General features: G+C 37.3%; 3 protein-coding genes and 1 long non-coding RNA gene across 4 annotated transcripts; 1 reads left to right on the plus strand and 3 right to left on the minus strand.

The window, feature by feature from the left end:
* The first annotated feature begins 1,195 nt into the window (after positions 1 to 1,195).
* LOC6602529 (plexin-B) lies at positions 1,196 to 10,170 on the plus strand. Its single transcript, XM_002027526.2, has 5 exons — positions 1,196 to 2,037; positions 2,593 to 7,380; positions 7,453 to 8,039; positions 8,811 to 8,993; positions 9,056 to 10,170. Exons 1-5 carry the CDS (start codon positions 1,488 to 1,490, stop codon positions 9,161 to 9,163), a joined length of 6,216 nt encoding a protein of 2,071 aa, XP_002027562.2. The 5' UTR covers positions 1,196 to 1,487; the 3' UTR covers positions 9,164 to 10,170.
* A 4,753-nt stretch (positions 10,171 to 14,923) lies between these two features.
* On the minus strand, positions 14,924 to 16,735 carry LOC6602528 (forkhead box protein I1c). Its single transcript, XM_026991084.1, has 4 exons — positions 16,319 to 16,735; positions 16,067 to 16,250; positions 15,414 to 15,998; positions 14,924 to 15,347 (listed from the first exon to the last, which is right to left on the minus strand). The coding sequence occupies exons 1-4, from the start codon at positions 16,717 to 16,719 to the stop codon at positions 15,039 to 15,041; spliced, it is 1,479 nt and encodes a 492-aa protein (XP_026846885.1). The 5' UTR covers positions 16,720 to 16,735; the 3' UTR covers positions 14,924 to 15,038.
* A 12-nt stretch (positions 16,736 to 16,747) lies between these two features.
* On the minus strand, positions 16,748 to 24,391 carry LOC113566247 (transmembrane matrix receptor MUP-4-like). The gene is made up of 6 exons (XM_026991031.1): positions 24,163 to 24,391; positions 23,862 to 24,100; positions 22,291 to 22,420; positions 21,710 to 22,230; positions 21,108 to 21,646; positions 16,748 to 16,762 (listed from the first exon to the last, which is right to left on the minus strand). Exons 1-6 carry the CDS (start codon positions 24,389 to 24,391, stop codon positions 16,759 to 16,761), a joined length of 1,662 nt encoding a protein of 553 aa, XP_026846832.1. The 3' UTR covers positions 16,748 to 16,758.
* Positions 20,219 to 20,892, minus strand: LOC113566256. Its single transcript, XR_003409018.1, has 3 exons — positions 20,826 to 20,892; positions 20,676 to 20,753; positions 20,219 to 20,618 (listed from the first exon to the last, which is right to left on the minus strand). It is a non-coding gene; the product is annotated as an uncharacterized LOC113566256 (long non-coding RNA).
* Positions 24,392 to 24,979: the final 588 nt, after the last annotated feature.

Consider the following 24,979-nt stretch of genomic DNA (forward strand, 5'->3'; position numbering starts at 1 on the left):
TCCATTTTGGATGTTCCTAAACCGGACGTTTCTATGCGATAGTTAGCCGATGGTTTTCAAATGCAACTATGAATAACTGTCACTCATAACGAAATAGTGGTATTCACTGCAAAAACGTAAGCAATGATAGTGACAAAATAAACAAAAAAAATACAAAAATCATGCCCAATGGCTCGTATGCATTCAAGGCTGGCGATGAGTTTGAATGCGGCATGTCCGAGTCTGCCAGGCTGCATTTGCAAGTGTGTGGCGAATTAATGGGAGACGACTGCCAACATAGAACAAATATTTGTATTCTCTGTAAATGCCTTATGTTATGCATAATTTATTCTTTAATAATGAGTATTTTTCGAACATTATCGAGTTGGAAGTGGACAGATTATGTAGCTCCAACACCTTTTCTGGCAACAAGGGCCCCCGCCAAAGCGAACGAAAAAAGACGATAGAATGATTTATTGGAAGTGCTAAAAAAATAAAAATAAATAAGTTTATAATTTGCATTACGGTCAAAACAATATTTTGAGAATGGTGAGAATCACCAGAACTGTTGCTGCTATCGGGTTGTTCACATATTTTGCTATTGAAACACGGCCAAAATAATTGCCACATCATCATCCATTATAACTAGATAACATTATCGTTAGATAAGGGATTCGATTTTCGAGGGCAATTAAGGTCATAGAATTGCTACTAGATCGATAGGAGGAAAGCATTGATATTTAGTGGTGTAAGGAAGAAGTCTTACGTCTATAAGGATATGGGTGAAAAAAAACTAAAGAAAAAATAAAAGCATGCGGTCTCTTTTATCCATTTTCTTGTTATTTTTCATATTTTGGTGGTCTTTCTTGACTTCAAAATTAAAGTCATCTGTTTTCATAAAGCAATTATGCATGTTATGTCAATTGAAACGACAATTCTGCGATAATGCGTTAATTTCCATTTCGATAGAAAACTCAGTGTAACTCTTCATATAGTTTTTATTAACGTTTTTGACGTGCAAACTAATCGTTTGATGACTTCTTTACGCAAATACCCCAACTGAGTTCGATTGCTTTGCAATCGTTTGTACGGGGAAGTGCTGGAAAATCTTACAGAATATGTATACATATTTGACAAATTGTGTGTGGTATGAAACATTTGTACAAACGACAAAGTTATAAATGAAATTATAAACTGTGAAATAAATAAATAATTCCAATTGCTTCAACGTAACGATAAATGCAATGATCCATACTTGTTTTGAAGTGTTGCTGCTCACGAAGAAGTAGTGTAGGGGGCACCCATTTAAATATGTATGTGTGTACATATGCATATGTAAAAATAAACTGGTGTGTAGGCTTAATATAAAGTAAAAATCAGATCCAATAAAAATGGATCAAGAAAAATATATTTGACAAATGGAATGTAATATTAGTGATTAAAACTCATCACATTAAAGAAGACGAGAAGGAATCTTTCTGTACTTAAAGACGAGATCAAACCTCAGAATGAAAATGCTGCGGAAAAACTTGTTTCTTACTGATGCCGTATCAGTGTTTTATGGATTCTGTATAATCCATATACTCAGCTGGCGACTACATGATTCTGTGCAGTGCACTAAAGATGTCGCAGACAAAGTGGCGGCTCAGTTCTCCTCAAATGACATTGTCGCCCAGTTCAGCTTACCTCCGATATCGGCTGGATTGGGAAGTAGGAGTAGTTCCACCTCCACGGCGGCAAATTTGTCTAACCGCTCCAGCACGAATAGCTTAGGTACAGGTGGAGATATGCAATCTAAAAACTACTTCACACACTTGAGCTATGATGTTACGCACAACGTTTTGTACGCTGGCGCGACTAATAAAATACTAAAACTGAACGAAAATCTTCGGGTGTTGTCTGAAGCTGTTACTGGTCCCAAGAACGACTCGCCACAGTGCCATGCTGGTGGCTGTCCTGAGGATGTGGAGACCACCCTGGTTAACAACTACAATAAAATCCTGGTAGTAAGCTACGCGCACGATGGCATCCTTATATCCTGTGGTAGCATTCGACAAGGTAAAGATTTACATATATGATTCTACCGTCCTATCTGACCTATAAAAATGCATAATTCGGACATTCATTGTGTTCGGCCGCAGGTACATAAATACACATATATCCCATACTGGCAAGGTACCCAGAGTATGCGTTGATACAAAGGAAGCAAAAGACCTGAAAGAGGCACCTAAATCACATATCCTTCCCGGAGAAAGTAGCATGAGATTACCATGCACACGCGTCCGTCCGGTCCTCGAACTCTCCCTTTACTAGTTTTCAACTCCAGTGGCTAAACTTCTAGCGCACTCCGCATACCAAAATCCAGGATCTCCCAGTTCTCTAAGAGAATCGTAGTTTAACGTATCTTTTAATAGTCTGTCAGATCCATTGTTACTATGTCAGCTATTTCCGTTTTTGCCTTTCCGGTGTACTTATGAGTAAAATTGGGACCAACTTCCATATAATATCTATAGCGGTATCTTTAAACCGAAAAGATACCATATCTGCATACTTTGTATCTGCAAAGTTATTTGCATTTGATAATACATAGATATTCCTTGAAATTATTTTCAGGCGCTTGTGAAATTTACAGCTTGCCACGATTTCCAGCCGCACCGCAGTTCATTGCAGTGCCATTAGCTGCAAACGATGAATATGCATCGACATATGCGTTTGTGGGACCAGCACGATACTCCTGGAAGGAAGAGGATATATTGTATGTGGGCACCACTTTCACCAATGTTGGTGACTATCGGCATGACGTGCCTGCCATTTCGTCACGTCGTCTGGACGATTTGAACTATGCAGAGTTTTCGATCCAGCAGTCAATAATAAATATTGATGTCAAATATCGGGATCATTTTCTAGTCGATTACGTATATGGCTTCAATTCGTCAGAGTATGCATATTTTCTTCTTGTTCAAAAGAAGTCACATCTAGCCGACGAAGCCGGGTATATAACTCGTTTAGCTCGCATATGCATCACAGATCCGAACTACGATAGTTACACGGAAATAACAATTCAGTGTACGGCAACCGAAAGCAATGCCGACTACAATATACTACGTGATGCTAAGATTACGCACGCAAGCCAAAAGCTGGCTCAACAAATGGGAATTAAGAAAGATGATCATGTTCTGGTAACCGTTTTCTCTCCCTCAAAGGAAATCAGCAATCAGCCGGAAAGCAAATCGGCCATGTGCATATATAGCATAAAGGATATTGAGGACACTTTTATAGAGAATATACATATGTGCTTCAACGGTACTATCAAAGATAGAAATCTCGGCTATATATCCGGGACTATAAACGACGGAAGATGTCCAATTGTCGGCTCTCTTGGCAACATTTACAACTTCTGTTCCGTGGGACTAAAGATAAGCGGAGTGTCTCCCATTATGGCTCATGCTCTCTTCCATTTTGATAATGTATCGGTTACGTCCGTGACCGCAACCTCAACAACTGATCAACAACATTCACTCGCTTTTCTTGGCACGGATGCAGGCATTATCAAGAAGGTTTTGCTGTCCGGTCAAAAGCCTGGCGAATATGAAGAAATTATCGTGGATGCTGGCAACCGCATATTACCCAACACTATGATGTCGCCAAATAAGGACTTTCTGTATGTACTGTCCCTGCAAAAAATCACAAAATTGAGGATCGAACATTGCTCTGTTTATACTAATTGTTCCGCCTGCCTGGAGTCTCGGGACCCCTTCTGTGGATGGTGCTCCTTGGAGAAACGATGCACGGTACGATCAACCTGCCAGAGAGATACTTCGGCATCGCGCTGGCTATCTCTTGGAAGCGGACAACAGTGCATTGACTTTGAATCTATTGTGCCGGACAAAATACCAATCACTGAGCTGACGCAGCTTCATCTGATCATTCGCACTTTGCCGGAGCCATTCAATGCCAAGTATCGGTGCGTCTTTGGCAACTCCACTCCCATTGACGCTGAAATTCTGGAGAATGGCCTGGCGTGTGCGACGCCACCTCTGGATCAAAGACCGATAATACCAAGCAACATTGACCATGTGCTGGTACCACTCTCAGTGCGCAGCTCAGAAACAAACAAAGACTTTGTGTCCAGATCGTTTGCATTCTTTGACTGTTCGCACCATGCAAACTGTCAGGAATGCATGCACAGCTCTTGGGGATGCAACTGGTGTGTTTTCGACAATAAATGCGTGCACAAGTCGCAGCAGTGTCGCAATATGGAAAACGCCATCAGTGCTGTGGCCCAATGTCCCCATTTGAAGCGAAGCCGCGAGCCGATTCTTCTGCCGGTGCGTGTTCCACAGGAAATACGCTTGGAGATTGAAAACCTGCCAAGGCCAAAAAGTGCGCATGCTGGTTTCCTATGCACCATTCATATTGAGGCCGCACAGATGCTACTGCCAGCGCACATTGAGGCCAACAGGATAGTGGTGTGTGAAAAAACCCCCTACTTCTACGAGACCAATACGCACGAATACGAGGCGAAAGTAGTAGTCACATGGAACTTTCAACACTATGTGGATACCGCAATGGTTACGCTGTACAAGTGTGACGTCCTTGGTTCTCATCGGGACCATGCTGACTGCAGTTTGTGCGTAACTCGGGACCCGAAATACCAGTGCGCCTGGTGCAGCAACTCGTGTGTATACAATGAGACTTGCGGAGCTAGCGACAGCTCTATAAAAACAATGTCAGCTATGGCTACCCAAAGCGAATGCCCTCGACCAAGGATTGATATTATTAAGCCGCTATCGGGACCAGTCGAGGGTGGCACTCTGGTTACAATTGAAGGCAGCAATTTGGGAATACGAGAAGAAGACGTGCGTGGAAAAATATCAATTGGCTCAGTGCCATGTGAACTGGTGAACTACCAAATATCTGTTAAGATTGAATGCCGCACCGGGGCAGCTGTGCACGAGATGTCAGCGCCTATTAAGGTGGCCAATGACGCAGGATACACTGAATCAAGTGTACAATTCCACTTTAAGGATGTACAGCTTACCGGCTTATATCCAACGATTGGACCCAAATCTGGTGGAACGCAATTGTCTCTAATGGGAAAGTTCTTGAATATTGGTTCAAGCATTCGTGCTTTTTTAGATGAATATGAGTGCCATGTTAACGTATCTCAGGCACTGTCTTCCCAAGTTAGCTGCATTACCTCAGAGGCGACACAGCCCGAGCCAATACGCTCTCTAAGACTGGTTATAGATGGCGCTAACCGAACGTTTACCTGTCAGAATCCAGTTAACAGTTTCGGCAACCAGCATCGTGTAACAAGCCCATCTCGAAGCTACTTCAGTTCTTATCAAATTCGCACCCCGCCACGACAACCATGCTCCATCTTTAACTATACCCAAGATCCCCGGATAATGCAAATCAAACCTCTACGCAGCTTTATAAGTGGCGGCCGAGTTCTAACTGTGCACGGTATGTACCTAGACTCTATTCAAAAGCCAGAGCTGGAGGTTTTCTTTGATAATGAACGGGTAAATAAAACCTCCTGCGTAGTCATTAACTCAAGTCAGATGGAGTGTCCGTCTCCACCGGTGAATCTTAAATTTCAATTATTAAAGAATAACAGCCAAATGACGGACTCTGAGTCGGGTCTAAAGAACTCTACAATGTCGACGGAATTTACGCACCACAGTGGATTGGCAAGGCGAAAGCGCACAGCCAAAGCTCAAATGACCGATAACTTTCAATTGTACTCGACGGGTGGTACAGTGTCCAGCTATTTCACCGCTAACAACCTAGATGTAACAGCCTTTGTAAAGGTTCATGAAACCCAATTAAATCTGCAGCTTAGTTTTGTTATGGACAACGTGCAACTGGTTCGTGACTTGAACAAATATTTTCACGATATTCGTAGTACGATTGTTTATTTGGCCGATCCCAAGTATTTGCCATTTCCTAACGATGGCGTGAAGCTATATAAGGGAGATACTTTGGTCATCGAAGGCGAGCTATTGAATTTGGCGGCGGACGAGTATGACGTGAATGTTACTATCGGCACTGCGCAATGCAACATTACCAGTCTGGCACTCACACAGTTGCTGTGCATTCCACCAGAACAGCAACCTTCACCAACTGATGAAAATGGCGTGGATCAATCACCGGATTTGCCTTTAGTTGTTGTTAAAGTGGGGCGTAATCTGCGTTTTGTCATTGGCTACCTAAAGTATGATCTGAACAAACCATATGCATTTTCTCATGCATTATTCGGCATAATGTTGACGGTGGCCGCCCTTGTAGTAGTCCTGGTTACTATACTTGTCATATTCAGGAGAAAGTCTACGCAAGCCGAGCGTGAGTATAAACGCATTCAGATTCAGATGATAACACTGGAGAGCAATGTGCGCTCCGAGTGCAAGCAGGCATTTGCTGAGCTCCAGACAGACATGACTGACCTAACTGCCGATTTGGAGAGCAGCGGAATACCAACCCTTGATCACGTGAACTACATAATGAAGGTTTTCTTTCCCGGAGTATCGGATCATCCAATTTTGAACACGCCAAAATTCCGTGGCAACAGTCCACATACAAATTATGATGCCGCTATGATACAGTTTGAGCAGCTAATTGGCAACAAATATTTTCTGCTAATATTTATTGAGACCTTGGAGGCTCAGCGGTCATCGTTTTCAATACGCGATCGAGTAAACGTTGCTTCGCTGATTATGGTTGTTTTAATGAATAAGATGGAATACGCGACGGAGATCTTAAAGTCGCTTCTATTGCGTTTAATTGACAAATCATTGACCAGCAAGCACCCTCAGCTAATGCTGCGTCGTACGGAAAGTGTCGTGGAAAAAATGCTGACCAATTATTTGGCGATTTGCATGTACGACTATTTAAGGGAATATACTGGATCCAGTCTCTTTTTGTTGTTTAAAGCAATTAAGCATCAAATTGAAAAGGGTTTGGTGGATGCCATAACCAACGATGCGCGTTACTCCCTCTCAGAAGAGCGTCTACTACACGAACAAGTTACCCATTCCATTGTTATATTGCATATCTTACAAGATGATCTCGATGAGAAGGTCCAATGTAGAGTAAACGACTGGGATACCATATCCCAAGTCAAGCTGAAAATACTTGACGCTATTTTTAAAAACACTCCGTTTTCTATGCGGCCATCTGTTCACGAGGTGGACTTGGAGTGGAGACACGGTCGTGGGGGCCATCTCACACTGCAGGATGAAGACTTAACCACAAAAACAATAAGTGGCTGGAAGCGGCTCAACACATTGGCTCATTATGGAGTTAAAGAATCTGCGGTAATGTCACTTATCGCAAGACAAAATGATAGCTACCATATACCCTATAGTAAAAACCAGCACCCAGCACCATATCACAATTGTAAGTAACCTCCAATGGTCTCTGTCTCTAACTTAAAAAATTTCTCTAACTTTTAACTAACTTCATTTGCAGTTTATTTCATAAATAATTCCCAAAGTCATATTATAATAAATAACGATATTGAGTCCGGGCTGCAGCAGCCGCGACTATATCACCTGGTTAAACCGATTATGCCTGATCATTATATGAACATAAAAAACTCAGCCATATCTGGAGCATTGTCGGCATCACAAACCTCTCATTGCGTTAGCAATGCCAACGAGAGGGTAAATAAAACGATACCAGAAGTATACTTAACTCGGTTGCTGGCCACCAAAGGAACTATACAAAAATTTGTTGATGATTTCTTTTCAATAATTCTTACTGTCAATGAGGAGCTACCGCCAGCAGTAAAATGGCTTTTTGACCTGCTAGATGAGGCGGCACGTCGGCATAATATCGCCGATTCTGATATAGTTCACGCATGGAAATCAAATAGCTTACCCCTGCGTTTCTGGGTTAATTTCATAAAGAACCCAGACTTTATATTTGATGTAAATAAGACGTATTGTGTGGATTCCTGTTTAAGTGTCATAGCACAAACTTTTATGGACGCATGTTCAACATCAGAGCATCGACTTGGAAAGGATTCGCCGTCAAATAAGCTGCTTTTTGCGAAAGTAATACTCACTATATATTTTATATAAATATCTTATAATGTTATCTCTCTATAATACAAGTTTTGAGTCGTCGCCGTTCGGGCTTGCCCTCTAATATTTTTGATATTATTTTATATTTATATAAGAAGTTTAAAATTTCAAGTTTTGTAAGGGCTTATTAAAGGGGCTCCTTCTAATTTTGGTAGATTATTTATATATGTTTATATATTTACTTTTATCGAATTTCTCAAGTCCTAAATTCTGATTCTTGAATCACATAAAATATATTTGTATATATTTTATACACGGAACTCAAACAATACCGGAATATACATTCGTGCAGATGTATGTATATAGCAGCCAAAAGGAAGTGTTTCTTGATGATAGTCAAAATAGTAGATATAGTCATATCTATCCGTCTTGATCAGCGCCTAGATCTTAGAGCTCGAGCAACCAGATTTTGTGTCCAAACTCTTGGGATTTCACTATGTATCCAGTGTATTCCAGTGTTTTATTAGGCCTCTTGGCCTATCAGGCCTAAAACCGGAAACCACTTTTAGTACCAATAATTTTAAAGATGCAAGAATTCCGATAGCGCAAAATCATAAACAATCAGCTTCTCTACTAGACTATCAAAAGAGAGAGTATGGAAAGAAGTAAAATATATTCAAATGCAATATGTCTCCTATAGAAGCTATCGTAACTCTCGTGTCACAACTCCAAGTATTTCGACTAAAATATACATGGAACTTCATACTTACTAATCATACAATTTTGTTTTATTGAATACAGGATATTCCAAACTATAGAATTATGGTTAAGGATTTTTACCGAGATGTGGCACGGCTTCCCCAGATAAGTGACCAGGAAATGAGTACAGCTATGCAGCAATTGTCCGTGCAGCAGAACGACGAGTTTGACACCATCTCTGCTTTGAAAGAGTTATACATTTATATAACCAAATATAAAGAGCAGGTAAGATATTTATTATATTATATTTATTATCGAATTTAACCTTATTGTTTATGATTTTAAAGATAATGGAAGCACTTGAGTCTGACATAAATTGTCGAAAGATGCACCTCTCCCGGAAACTGGAACATGTTGCGTGCACACTCGATGGCGACAATACATCTAATTGCTGACATGAATATGACTATCAGAATGCAATTTACAGAGTTTTCAATATAACCTTATGCATTGGGGCTTACTCGTGAAGTAGGTTAATATTTAGGTATTGGGTTAATAACAGTATTTTGTAAATTAAACAGAACGGGGAATAAAACATCTAGCAGGATTTCCCGTTTCATCATTTTTAAATATCCCTAACACATAGCTTAGTTTTATTTTAGTTGATAGATCACTATGATTAAAACTGACTAGAGACATTTAAGCAAATCACAAGATGAAAATCCTGAACGCGCATAACTTCACATATGTAAATGAGGTTAATACTAATATACAACTTTTTTACATTTATATATTATTTTTTTTAACAAAACTCATATTATCCAAAATTTAAAGACATTATTGATGTTCACCGACTGAATGTATAAATCTCAAATAATACAAAAAAAATTAAATAAGGATTGTACATAAAACTTCAAAATAATTATAATTCTTTCAAATTGAATTAAACAGTCGTAACTTATAAATTTGTTCATCACACACCATTTAGTTTACTTGAGAATGATAATAGTATTTTAGAAAATGTGATATGTATAATATTAGGCAGTTCTTTCATTTTAATTTAATTGTTTTCTATTTCATTCCAAAATGTAATAGCCCGATTTAAAACCACTTTTTCTATATTTTAGCGTTGTTTTTTTTTAATAAATATTGAATGACAAGTGTTGGGATTCCAATTATTAGACACTAGATGGCAATGTCGTGCTGGCCATGTTTTCCGATCCACTTAATATATACAAAATTTTTAATCAGGTCTAAATATAATTTAATTTTTTCCAATGGAATAAAATTACTCGTACATTATAGACTTAAGTAAAAATTGCGTGTCTTGAATTTTAAAGTAAGTATAGAAATTGCCAGTTATCTGGCTTTAGCTAATTAAGAAAGCTGCATTTTGTAAATTAACTTATTGACACGCAAAACATTTCAAATATATGTATACATGTAAACGATAACTAGCTATATTTAGACTGCTATTTTTAGTTTTGTAGTACGAACATGTATATACATAAGTAAATAAATCTGTTTACGAATGAACTACTCGATATATTTATATGCCCAAAGCCCGATCGGATAATGCAATGTTGCAATTTTGACATCAGTATGAATTTTTTCGAGAATGAATTTAATATAAAAAAAAATAAATAGACTGAACTTTTCCTTTGTTCTATTCATGATAAAGCAGGAGCAAAAACCGCTCCACAACCAGCGTCAGAGGAGCAATTTACATGCTCCAAGTACCTTGGACAGTCGGGAGCCATGAACTGACCGACGGCGAGCAGCTCTTCTGTGGCTCTCAATTCGATAACAGCGGGGGCAACAAGGCAGCACAGCAACAGATACTGCGTCCACTACTCTAACTCTCTAAGTGATCTAAGAAAGAAAGATGATTGGAGGTCTGTGGACAATGACCCCCGATAAAAATAAAAAAGAACCAAACAGCTATTTGATCAATTCAATGACGTAACAGACATATTCATAGTTGTAATAAGTAAAATATTTTTTTATCGCAAAGTAGAAAAATGAAATAAATGAAGTCAATATTAATTTCGAAAAACTTTTGAGTGTTCGATATATTTTTCAATCCGCCTTTAGGCAATAAGCTTAATTGTATGCGAGAAAATGCAACGTATAATTTTCCGTGTGAAAAACATGGTGTGCCTAATCATCGTTTAACCTTGCGAATCTTTTAATGCGGAGCAGCACAAAATTTTCGCATAAATCCCTTTTCTTACCAAGGTCCAATGCAAATTACACAGCCCCACAAAAAAAATTGTGATACTCTGCTCAGCCGCGTGCGACACTTTTTGTTTTTGTTTTGTTTGTGGGGCTGTGTTATTGATGAATTTGTTGTCTTTATAGACTTGCATGCCTTGAATGCAGAAACTATAGCCGCAAATATTAAAGAATATGTAATTCGAATGGATATTGATCCTCAAATGTGTGTTGAACTAGATTTTGATCGATGTGTTACAATTCCATGTACGTAGGCGTAGGCAGCTATCGCCTAACTATGATAAAACGAACTTTCGTAGTTGAAAATGTTTTTATTAGGCTAAAAATATACCAAGAAGAATACGTATTTTGGAACATTTTATTACATTTTATAATATAAACTATTATAAACATTTTCGCATCACTTTGGCATTCAGAAGGAAGTATATCTAAAACAATACTTCATCAGCCTCTTTCGGGGTCGAGAAAACGTTGTCCTCTCAATTCTTGTATACCCGATAGTATATTAGATTTGTGTTTAATATGGATTTGTGTAACGTCCAGAATGAAAGTCCGTACGTCCGTCTGTCCGTCCCTATGAGCGCCTAGTGCTCAAAGACTATAAGAGCTAGAGCAACGACATTTGGTATCCAGACTTCTGTGATATGTCATTGTTACAAGTGTATTTCAAAACTCGCCCCTTCTGCCCCAACAAATTTTGAGAATTTATAATTATAATTTATAATACCTATTTGGAAATGGGTTCGGAGGCGACGACAGCCGCATGCTCTATAATTTTCAGTATTTTGGTATCGCTGTTCGTAAAAGGGACGAATTGATTTTTTTTCTAAACATTTTATCTGTTTCCTTTTTCTACTACTGCTTTTTATTCCGCTACATCGGTCTCTCTCTTCTCGGATAGTATATATCAAAATCTATATATAAGTCTCTGCACACTGAGCAGCTCCCGGTGGCGCGAAGGGAATTTTTGACACATGTAAAACCCCGATTCACACTGGCACCATCCACCATCCGTCAAAAAGCAGCTGATGAGCATAAAATAAAAAATTTTGATCTGAATTGTAAATTGTGCTATTTTATTGGCTATAATAAACTCCTTTTACTCTGTTCAAAATTGCAGCTCTGTTGCGAAGTTGGTGTGGCCTTGGCTGCTCGCAATTTGCTGAAATATCTCCCGCGTTGATTCCTGGTGGTCTTCCTGTAATTTCTGGATAGGAGCCTATTTGAATTCAATCATTTCCCGAACAATTCCCAGAAGATTTTTAAAACCTTATTATTAAGAACATTAGTTTGCCTACTGTAATAATCTAATATTTCGGCATTGCGGTTCTTCCCCAAAGTTAATGGTGGATGATCATTTCAATGGTGGTCAATGAAATGATGGTTAAAAAAAAAAATCGCTCAAAGAGCTCACAGGAATTTTTTTTCATATTCTCTGCAAATTGCAATGGCATTTTCGTCTGTCCATGGTAAGACATCAAATTCCATTCCATTTAAATTCTGTGCTATCGACCATTTTGAACTATTAATATCTACAGAGTAAAACCATTTACTCACATTTACATTTGTCACAAACGTTATAATTTATATTAAAACTTATTTTGATTATTTTTATTTATCAATTAATAGAAACGATGTGCCGGATCTAAGAGTACAAGGATAGACGCACCAAATTTTTTTCTTCGAAAAAAATGGCTAGATTTGCGCTAACATAACAGTTCATTCGAAATTTCTAGAAATTGCCATGCAAACACGTTCATTTTTTGTTGGTATCTGAAATAGACGCACTTCGTATTTGATAGTCTTGTAGTAAGAGCTTTGTTGATGAAATAATAACTACAAATTAAGAAATCAATTATTTTTAAGAAATTTATAATGAAAAAATGGGAAAATATGCTACGCACAGGGTCTATTGAATCGATATATTGCCAATCAGCTTAAGCGCAGCTCAAGAACGCTGAAAAACGTTTCAACTTTGACGGACCTGATGGTTTTCAAAACTTTTTCATGAGGAATCCGTATTTTCAAAGTTAAATGATCTGTTTGGACCAATCCCATGTGTTTTCCAACAAGATAATACCCCGAATTCTAACGCTCGAGTCAAAACGTTAATATCATAACTTTAGATCTTAACTTTATTGAAAATATATCGGACTATCTTGCGTGGAAAGTAAACGAAGGAGGAATACGAATATATGGATCTAAACCGTGTTACAGCACTGCTCCCAGCTCAACTAGAACTACAAGCTGGCTTATACATATATGTCTCTCGCCCTCATTGCATGTTTTGTTTTTAAGTTAGTCAGTTAGCAAATTCTAATGTCATATGGCCATAAGCAAAGACTGACTATCTATTATCTCAGGGGGAACGTTGTGAGCTGCTGCTGCGACCGATCTGATCCTATCTGATCCACATTCCGAAATCTGGTAGATATGGTCATTCTCTATGATTGTGATTGATTGATATGATTTAATCTGTTCGAATCTTCAAAATTGTGGATGCCACCGATTTTCGTCTTTTTTGGGGGCAGAAATAAAGAAAATACACTTGTAATAGTGAGATTTAACAGGAATGTACATAGATAACAAATTTGGTTCCTCTAGCTTTAATAGTCTCTAAGATCTGTAGATGGCACAAATTTCCGTCCTTGGCGTGGTCGGAAGGGGGTGGGGCGAAATTTTGAAATACTCCTATGAAGGTTCGATAGAACAGGAGTGTTGATACCAAAATTGGTCACTCTAGCTTTTATAGTCTCTAAAATCTAGGAACTCACTTTTAGCAATAGGCAGAGCCGACCATGAAATGTGTGTGTTAGAGAGAGACAAAGCGAGAGAAAATGAAATTGTTTTCTTCAGTCTGGCTATAATAATGGTTTAGATTCTGCAGTCAAAAAGATATAGTATTTATAGTATTTGGTTTTCCCGTATATTTAAAATTGTGGATGCCACAGATTTTCGTCCCTTGTGGGGGCGGAAGGGAGTGGGGCGATGTTTCGAAATATACTTGCAATAGTGACATATCACAGAAGTCTGGATACAAAATGTCGTTGCTCTAGCTATTATAGTCTTTGAACACAAGGTGCTTTATGGGGTCGGAAACGATTCCTTCTGGACGGTACGCACATGCACTTTCACCACAAATCTAATATAACCCTGTGCTCTTTTTGTGTACCGGGTATAAAAAGTGTGCTGCGCGGCTGACCAGAGTATCATATCCCTATGTATTTTGGGGCACTGAACACGAATATAAGGTCCGATTTGCTCCATCTCATAAGTTTTTTTTTTCTAACCTCAAAAAACCAATATGGTTGAAAAATGGTAGAAAAATGATATGGTATTTGAAAAATTCATCGGATTCGCTTGAAGCTCGTCAATCGGGTACTCTAGGGATTTCATACTGCATGGTGACAATGCGATGAAATAATTCCTATAGAAACGAAGAATTTGTCATTTTGTCTGTTTAGCTTTAGCTGTTTAATCTTCAGATGTTCCCGTTACTACTTGGTACTGCACACATTAGACAGATTGAGAAAATTTCATTATACAGACATGAGTATCTACTCACATATCAATGTATCATCTACTGCAGAATGGCACGTTATCTCACGAATTGCAGTCCAGTCATTAGCTATATTAAATATAACGTAAATTTGCTTCAATAAATTTGCAAATCAAGCCAATCTTGGTACGAAGTACAGTAGCTGCGGAGACATTAAGGACAATAGTCTTCAGAAAAGATTCAATCACCATCAAATAACCCAAGCATCAAGCAGATTGAGTCTCTGAGAGATTCGCAAAAGCAGCAGACTGGACATATGTATGTACCTCTAGTAAAACGTCGCAATCATAAAAACATTCAATCCAGCAACCATGTCTGTATATTATCGGTGTGATGGAAGACATATGTACATGGAAAACTGGATTTAAAAATATCTGGAGGAATGATTTTACCGTACGATCATGGTTTAAAAAAAAAGTAATTAGTTGTTGCAATTTCTTTAATTCTTTACAATCATTTACAAAATGCACTATGGCGAAGTCGCGTGTGTTTTGCTAGTTCATAATACGAGTAAGTGTTGCGTATTAGCATAGTTTTTAATAGTGTGTTACACAAACGTCAAGAAGGTTATCTAAAATATCATCGCTACGTCCGAACTCAGCGGTGCTGTGGAGGTAATGAAACGGCTCATCTATGCTATCCATTAGGGGTCGAAAATTTGTGTAGTCGTAATTAATAGTAATGCTACTTGGATGTACAGGACTGGAGATAGCAGATGTTATTAAAGTTCCATCTTGTTCTTCAAGAACATTTAAATTTGCTGATGTGGAAGCAAGAACTGGTGTCATATTAGACGTAATGTTTACGCTTTCATTAAACGGGGCAATATCGTCCTCTTTGTATATCTGATGAAATAGAGACTTGGATAGCATCGTTAGGATTCAAGAATATAGTAATATAGTAAGTCTTACCATGCTAGTACATCCTAATTTGTCGGTTATAAGGCAATTTAAACCATTTGACTCGTCGATAATCTCCGTAGTGCTAATAATAATTGTGCCAAGCTCATATTGTTGCTGATATATTTCCTCGTCAGCAATCGTTGTCATTGGTCCCATATTAGACCGAAATGAGGTGGTAAAAATGTCGTTTACCTGAGAACTAACACCAGTAGATAACGACAAGCCCAACTCGGTCAGTGTAAAAGATGACGACCCATGGTTCTTCGGTCCCTTAATTTCTACTAAGGCATTTGGTTGAGGCATTTTAGAACTTCTTCTGTAAGAATTTTGAATAGATTCCCCATGCTGTATTGGTGCCAGTTGATTATATTCGCCCGAAACGTTTTGAATATTGGGGTTAGTGGTGTTCCAGTGCGCCCAACTTCTTTTAGGTGTTTGATTTAATTTTTTATGTGACAGTTTTCGATTGCGTATGCGCTTCCTATCACATTTTTTTGGGTCTACTCCCAGTTCCCAGTAACCACCTTTCCCCTTTTCCTCGCGTTTTCGATTACGAAAGCAGTGGTGGAGCGACAAGTTGTGCCTAATTGAGTTCTAAATAACAATTTATATTATAATATTTTATAATCGAAATGAAACATGTCAGTTATAGAACAACTTACATTCCATCTTTTTCGCACCCGAAAAAATGCAAACTTTGACTCAATCCATGCACATATTTGTTGCAAAGTGACCCGTCCATTTACTAGCATTGCCATTCCAATTATATGTGAGTAGTTGAATGGTGGTTTTTCCGTCACGTCTGTTTCGTACTTTGATGCTAACTTTTCATATTCTGATAAGTCTCTAGAGAATCAATGAATGCAAAAAAAATTATGTATCTACTCGTACGAGGAGAGTATCGTATTACTTACCGTTTTATTTTGTTTATAAAGATTTCATATCGTTCTGCTGGAGTAGGGCGCTTCGGTAATGGTGACGGTGGTAGCATTTTGTATTGAGAAAGTATTTTCGACTTAGATACAGGATTTTTATTTACCGAGCTCTCTTCGTAGCTCTGTTTAATTTGCTCCTCCGATAGATTTTGAGTTCGGAAATGTATCCCCTGTGACATTACTTTCGAATTCGCATTTGTATTTATGTCGTCCTCGGTGATTGTGTCAATTGTTTTCGGCCATGTTAAGTTTTGGTTTCGCAAAAGCCAGTTGAGATTTGTTAACTCGCGCTCTTCATCAGAATCGTCTTGTTTTTGCACTTTAGTGTTGCCTTTCAACACAGCATTGCTCTTACGAAATGAGTTTTGATATGTTAACATTGTATACGGTAACAATGGACGTTGGTCCGTTAATCGAATCTACCTGTGGAAGCTATATAATATATAAAGTCGATCTTAAATAATACTATGCTACATACAATTTATAAAATTTAAAAACACAATAGCACACTTTGGCTCGCCGAACTTTATATACACTGGCAGTTCCACCACCAGTAAAAGACTATTTTCTTTAGCGTCTGATATTTTTTCATTCTTTTCGTTTCTATTAATTAAGATAACGAGAATATATCAGAATATTTTAGCACTTGGTTTGATATTTTGGATTTATGATTAAGAAATTAAGCAAGATCTGCCCTTGAGTAGCGTGGGATTATTAGCTGCCCCTTTTTTATGAAAAAAAGTAATGGTGTTAACAAAAAAAATTTTAATGTTCGGAAAAGGCTCGAATTAACTAAGATTGGTTAAAAAATATAATATCGGAATTTGAAAAATTCGTGCTGAGAGAAAAACACACAAATCGTGATATTATGTCCGGCGTATCCGATTTTCGACGAGGATTATTAAGATCAACTTCCTACATTTTTGGCGTTGAAGCAACATGCTTAGCCATTGCTTAGATTAGTTGCAATGAATTCAATCGATATTGCAAGATCAGTTAGATCAATATTACATGAAAACTTGGCCTTCAACCTGAATTTTTCTCGAATATAGGATAATTCGGCAATCGCCTCATGTCAATTGGTGCACTTTCGGTAAAGCAACTTTTGCATTATAATTAGAATTAGGGGAAACCAAACTCGAAATACCTCGGATTGTATCCGAGCTGTTACACATAGCCGCCTCAACAGATATTTATTCCCGGTACTCAGTAGTATACCACTGGATTCGTGTTCATTTACATTAGAAATATGTATGTAACAGCCAGAAGGAAGCGTTTCCCACCACAGAAAGTATACATATGTATGTATATATTCTTGATCATCATCAATACCTGAGTCGATATAGCCCTGTCTGTCTTCGAGTCCGTCTCGTTTAACTCCTAGTTTTCTCTCAGAGACTACACATTTTTCTAAATTTTTCCACGCTACTTTGATTGGTAGAAATCTTTGAGCTCCCGGTCGGGGAGGAGTGTCACATGACCACAATCACCATCCTACCCGCTTTAACCAAAAAATCGATCTGTTCCTTTTGCAAACCGAGATTACAAGGAAAGAGAGAGAGAGAGAAAGAGAGATAGAAAGCATGCAGCACTCATCGGTTCCAAAACCAATTCTGGCGTTCACGTATAAAATTAGTTTTGTCGCGGCACGTGTGCCAAGACTTAAAACGTCCTGACTGGTTGGAGGCTAAAATTGGATAAAAATAAAAGGGCCAGCCCTCGCATATATGTACATATCTATTTTGGAGTACTTTGTACCATTTTATAATTCCGTTTGCAAGTGTACACAAATAGAAGGGAGCTTTGGGACGCTGACGTTAGTAGTTCTACGATTTTTTGCCAATCAGTTCGAAACATTAAATAAAAAAAAAAACGATTATGATGAAAATACGCGAAAAAACCAGAACTACACTTTTACACAATTTGGAGTAAATTAAATATTCATTCAAATGGCTTCTACGAATGGACTAAGTTATTTTTATAATATTATTTTCCAATTGCATAGAATATATTGTTTTTCGTCCAATATATTGTGTCCAGTTTGATTGGCAATTTCAAATAATTGCAACGACTCTATTATTTTTTCCATGTACCGGCAACAATGTTATGATTGGCTCTCGAGAACTTCTATGTAACAACATGATTGGGGCCAAGGGAGAACTTGCGATGAGTAAGTTAATAGGGGTGAAGAATTCACTGCGCCATTTTGAAAATAGACTTCCGATTGTATTGGTAAGTTTTTATGGGCTACCTGCGAGTGAGTCATAAAAGTACAGCGGACGTAATTTTTCTTTGGTCCAAATAGCTACATAATGTCAAATAAGGCAGTAAGACTGTTATATCCACTTCTTGATTTGTTGCAAAATCATATTAATTGGCTAACACATAATTTTGCTGAAGATCCAATATATATCTATGTATCTATGTATATAATATATATAGTACATAGACATATAAGTAATATCTTGATTCACAAAACAGTATGTACGACTTTGGTGAGTGGATAACATACCACTTACTTTTGTGTTTATTCAATACAATTCTTTTTTTTGTATCAAGTACTTTTAACGGCTGCGACGAATTTATTTTATTTAACCGTTTCAGATGGACTGCTAGAACTGTACTGCATTGATGGTCGTTGCCTTTGCACCTGTATGTCTGCTTAACGGTCCACGACCAACCACCTTTTTTCCACTGTATTGGGAAAAATTGGTAGGTGTTATAGCTCGGCCACATATATAGGGGCAAAGTGGACTGTAGCTCAGGTGTTTCCTTGCAGCAGAACTCAGTTCAGTTTTAATACCCCAGTCTCGACATAGCGAGTTGTACGTTATACCGCAGTCTAACGTCTCCGAGTGCTTAAACTCTGCCGACAATTACCGACCGACCATCGACCAACGTCCACGAACTATTTGATTACCTAAAGGTCGCAGCAGCAACCCCGTTTTCACCCCATTTGTGCCGGACATAGAAGGCTAGGGTACCACTACGGCTAACACTTGTCAACCACCAGTTTTATCATCGTCACTTTTGGTAGGTAGTATTTACATATGTTGATTTAGGGGACGGGCACATTCCCTGTATAGCCGATTCAATTCATATATGTATGTATGTATATCTTTAGGAACCATTGGTTATGTAATTTCTGTTCACAGGTTCTCCTTCGTTTGCAAAAATAATCCATTGTAATAGCGACCAAATTGGTATAGTTATACACCAATGAAAAACATACAAAATGTGTGAATTCAAGTAAAACATGTTGGACACCCAGAATTCTTAGTTCTTTTAAATGCTCAGATCCTATTACTTAACAATGAATAAAAGAAATCCATGGCATTTTATATATGACCACGTCACCTAATCGAAAACATGTTATAACGCAAATATATTCACAAATAAAGGACATTTATTACAAAATAGCTTTTATTTTGTTATACAAATGATTTTGATAATATAATATCGAATAATCACATTAATGAATAATTATAGCCGAATAATTCAATATTCAAAAGGTTGTCGATTTTTAGGCATTAGATACAAATGATAAAATATACTTATTATAATACATCGCTTATTACAAAAAGGTTTTGACATACTTATTTAAAAAACTGGCACAGATTATATTCGGGTACAAAGAATTCTATATTTCTATACACAAATATATATTAGAAAGTTATAAAAATTGTTTACCCGTTTTTGTACTCTTGTATTTAAATTATATTTTAGTTAATGTGTGCCTAGTTTATACCCTAGTCCACTGACAGCAATTTAAAAACTTAAGAACTAAATATAAATACTCTTAGAGTACAAAAATATATTAAGTTCCTGTATTTCTGATTAATTATATATAATATATATATATTTAGCAACGTTCCACTAGCAGACATAGTAGTAAATACTCGTAATATATTGTAGTTTGTTTTCATAAATGCAACTGGCAAATGTCTATAGGATTTCGATTGATTATAATTTTCGCAAAAGTCGCATCCTTATCAGTATGATCAGTATCAGTCGATATTCTTGTTATTGCACACAATATACACTTTGAAATTACCAAGATCGAATAAAATCGATTCGTTATCATGTACCATAAGATTTGTTTGCTCTTCACTGATACCTTAAATTTATTTTTTTTTCCATCCCTGTTTCGTCGGTTGGGCAGGAGGTGGTGGGATGAAAATTATATTATAGAGCTGACATCATATGCTTTTAAAGGTGTCGTTCAATCTTGATGTTTCAGCATTTACAGAGAATCAAGTCCAGAAAATTCACTCGGTATCTATAACAGTTAACACACATTAATTATTGATTTAAAATATTTTGTAATTTGACAGACCTTCTCTGGCTTATATAGATGCGTATGTGGCAACAAAAAGGTTGAGCCCAAATCTCTTTCAGCCATTGTATTTAATTCCTAGATTTAATTTTATTCAATTTGTGTTTTCATAGTAATTCCACCATTAAATTTGTGATAAAAAAAATTCACCTCAATTGTATGGTTTTTGATCTGCGAGTCTAATTTGAGAAGAGCGGGGATAGTTACAGCTTCAACTGTTGTTTCGTCAAATGACCGTACGCCATTTGATCTAATTGAGATCATATAAAAATGAAATTATTATGATAATATAATTATGGCTTATCTATGGTATCTATTTTAATTCATATTTTAGACACCAAAAAGGGTTTTTTATCAATATATTTAATATTTCCCGACCAAGTGTGGTTTGGCGTTTGACGGTTTGATTGTTCCTATATTTATTTTACTTACTCAGAATCTAGTTTTACATTCTGTTGGGATTTTATATCAACAGTCATGGTTGATACGACTTTGCCAGGTGCGGCGCAGGAATCGTTTACAATAGCAGAGACTTCATAGCCAGCAGAAACTAATGCACTAGTGGGTGTGATGCGTTCTTGAGCGGAATGTTCAATTTTTTTTAAAAGCTGCTTTGACCTATCGATAAAAACAGATCGATATTCCAAGCCCTCCTTTTTATGCAAATCTCCTTGTGTTTCTTTTTTTTCCAAGGTTAGATTATTATTCAGTTGAAAATTTTTTAAAATATACGGTTGGCGGAATTTAGCACGTGGTATCATAAAGGTGAGAGAACGATCGGCTTGGTCTGTATCAGCAACACCTTCATCCATGTTATATGATGGAATGTCGTGTTCTTCAATTGCTTCACTTAAATCAAGTACGTCATACATATTCCGTATTGAAGTAACTTTGCATTTGTTGGCTAAATTTGTTTTTGTAAGCACTTCCACTTTCGATTTCATTTTCGACCTTTTCACCCCATGTCCTTTCTAAATTTAGCGAACGAGACTATAAGTATATGCGAATTATTTTAATGTGCTACCTTACTTTACCTTATGCAAAATAGATCCTGAGCTATAACTTGATTCGCTATTGGAATCATTTATATATTCCACAATTCGAGATTTTCCAGATGATGTCAGCATACTAGGGTGTATATTTGATGCTGCAATAAACATGGAACTTGCGGAAGCGCCCTGATTCTTACGCTTTGTGTGTATAATTAATATGCAAAACAGGAGCAAAATAAACAGAACTGTGCCGATGGCAATCAGACAGATCAAAAGTATCTTAAGATTTAGTTGGCATGTCGTTCCTGCATACCAAGGAAAGCACTGGCATACCGTAGTTAACTTCAGAACTTTATCCAGCGGCGTTCTAATACATTTGCCGTGGTAATTGCACTTTTCACAGCCAATTATGTTATCTGAGCATTTTCTACCTGGATAAATGGCGTTATCAGATATATCTACATAACCATCCCGGCAACTGCATGTGTAACTGCCACCCAAGTTAAAGCATTGAGCATTGGTCGAACAGTCATGAAAATTATCGTGAAGACATTCGTCGAAATCTGCGTAAATCAAAACAGATAGCAGACACAAATATTATCTGGTAATCGCAAAATTATCACCTTTGAATTCTAATGAATTAATTCCTTCTTTTGAGGTATATAACTCAGTGCCTCCAATACTAAAGTTGCTTTGCCGCAAATATTTTTTAAAAACGGATGACAGTCGCTTTTGATCGCTGTTCTCAGACAACTGAAATGTAGAGAAATTATTAAAATTTTAAGGTAACATATCCGCGTAGTAGTCAATTACTAGATTAAAATAATCGATTCATTACCGAAACATTCAGCTTTTACCAAAAACGGCCAAATTATTAAAAGCTTATTGTTAAGCTTATTTGAGTTTCCTATAGTGCATAGTCATACATACCATATTGTGCGTTTTTAGTTTTCTCGTATCTTCAATATTGTGGATGCCACAGATTTTCGTTCTTTGCGGGGGCGGAAGGGGGTTGGGCGAAATTTTGAAATACACGTGTTATACTGAGATCTAACAGGAGTGTGGATATCAAATTTGGTTACTCTAGCTTTTATAGTCTCTGAGATCTAGGAACTCACTTTTATCAATAGGCAAAGCCGACCCTGAAACATGTGTGTTAGAGAGAAACAGAGCGAGAGAAAATGAAATTGTTTTCTTCATTCTGGCTATAATAATAATACGATCTGGATTAGATTCTGCAGTCTAAACGATATAGTATTTCTTTATATCTTTAAAATTGTGAATGCTCTGAGATCTAGGAACTCACTTTTATCAATAGGCAAAGCCGACCCTGAAACATGTGTGTTAGAGAGAAACAGAGCGAGAGAAAATGAAATTGTTTTCTTCATTCTGGCTATAATAATAATACGATCTGGATTAGATTCTGCAGTCTAAACGATATAGTATTTCTTTATATCTTTAAAATTGTGAATGCCATAGATTTTCGTCCTTTGTGGGGGCGGAAGGGAGTGGGGCGATGTTGGAAATATACTTGTAATAGTGACATATCACAGAAGTCTGGATACAAAATGTCGTTGCTCTAGCTCTTATAGTCTTTGAGCACTAGGTGCTCATAGGGACTTACAGACAGACATTGCTCAATCGACTCGGCTATTGATGCTGATCAAGAATATATATGTATATTTATGGGGTCGGAAACGATTCCTTCTGGACGTTTCACACATCCATTTTCACCACAAATAAAATATATACCCCTAAACTCATTTTGAGTATCGGGTATATTAAAGGCACAAGCTAAACTGCCCTGGTAATGATGTCAAATCTATATTATTGCATCAAATGGTAATATATGTTTTTGGCGTGAAAACGAAGAAATCTTGCGGAATGTGAAAACGGGGGCACCAATTTATGTGATTTCAAAAGTAAATAGGAAAGAGAAAACCGGATCCTGGCTGAATACAATAAAATCAATATTAAAGATAATACAGTCCGCTAGTTCGTAACTTGGCGATATCTGTCCGCCCACAAAACCAAATTTTCTAATTCTTTATTTCAACTTTGATATCCTTCGAGTATTGTCATCAGATCTTTGAGACGGACAGGCTACATAAAGTATGTACAAGACTTTTAACTAGAGCTATATCAATTTTAGCTTAAGCTTAACTGGCATAGGAACAATTGGTCGAAAACTCACCTGCAGCAAGAATTTACTAATGATATTATCTTTCTTATTAGCAGCAATGCTAATTAATTGCACTCCATGATAAACGTCCCGAAAGTCCGATTGCATAATCATGCGATCGACGGCGTCTAGTATAATTCCACTGAGGTGACGATATTCGTTTGACACATTACTTTTAAGCCCATCGTTGAACTTGAGGATGTAGTTTCCAACCCGGAGAGTTTCCATTTGCATTTCGTAGGTATATGTGGCTGTAATGTCAAAAGTCGTTATAAATCGAGGTAACATACAAAAATTAGTGTTTGAAACATACGCTTGCAAGGTCGGTCCGGAAATATGCGCCCAAAACTTGGTCGACACGCACAATGGCTTACAGATTCATCTCCATTACTAATAATAACGCATATTTCATTTTTTTTTGACTTGCACACTGGATTGCAAGCGCTAGCTGAGCTTAATTTTGTTATATGCTTAGTTTTTGAAGGTGTATCAATCAGTACACCACTTAGATGTATACTTCTGGAATCGATAGGGGAATACATTTCCTCATCCCGAAATGGATGAGTTAATAAAATGGGCGAATTATGCCTTTGGTCAATAACAGACGTACTTTTGGAGATTGCTATTAGCGTTAGACTGTTAATGGAATCTTTAGTCGTAATCTTTTGATACAAATCTGGCCTCGTGTTGATAACAGAGCTTATGTTTATGATTTCTGGTTTAAATCCATTTATTATTTGTGACGGTTTCTTTGTTAACGGATTTGAAAACGTAGGCTTTATCTGTGGCAAGCTTGAAGTATATAAATTCTGTGAATTTCGTGCGATATCGGACTGCATTGCCCCTTTTTTTCTGGACATCGCTACTAATGTATCCGGTTCTTTTGAACTCTTTCGGGTAGGAAAAATCGCCAAAGATGATTTAGACTTAGTTCCATTAAATACGGATGGGTAGGATATTTTCGTATCGTTGAGAATATGCGTGTTGGCAGGAATAAATGCACTGATCTGTATGCCTTTGTCTGGATGCCTTGATCGAAACTGCTTTTTAGTGTCGTTAACCTGGACAATTTTTTGTATATCTTGCTTCATAGATATGGAATAAATTGAGCTCCAGCCACTGACACTTAT

This window comes from Drosophila persimilis, unplaced genomic scaffold, assembly GCF_003286085.1.
Source record: "Drosophila persimilis strain 14011-0111.01,24,50 unplaced genomic scaffold, DperRS2 tig00000652-arrow-arrow-pilon, whole genome shotgun sequence".
Taxonomy (NCBI): domain Eukaryota; kingdom Metazoa; phylum Arthropoda; class Insecta; order Diptera; family Drosophilidae; genus Drosophila; species Drosophila persimilis.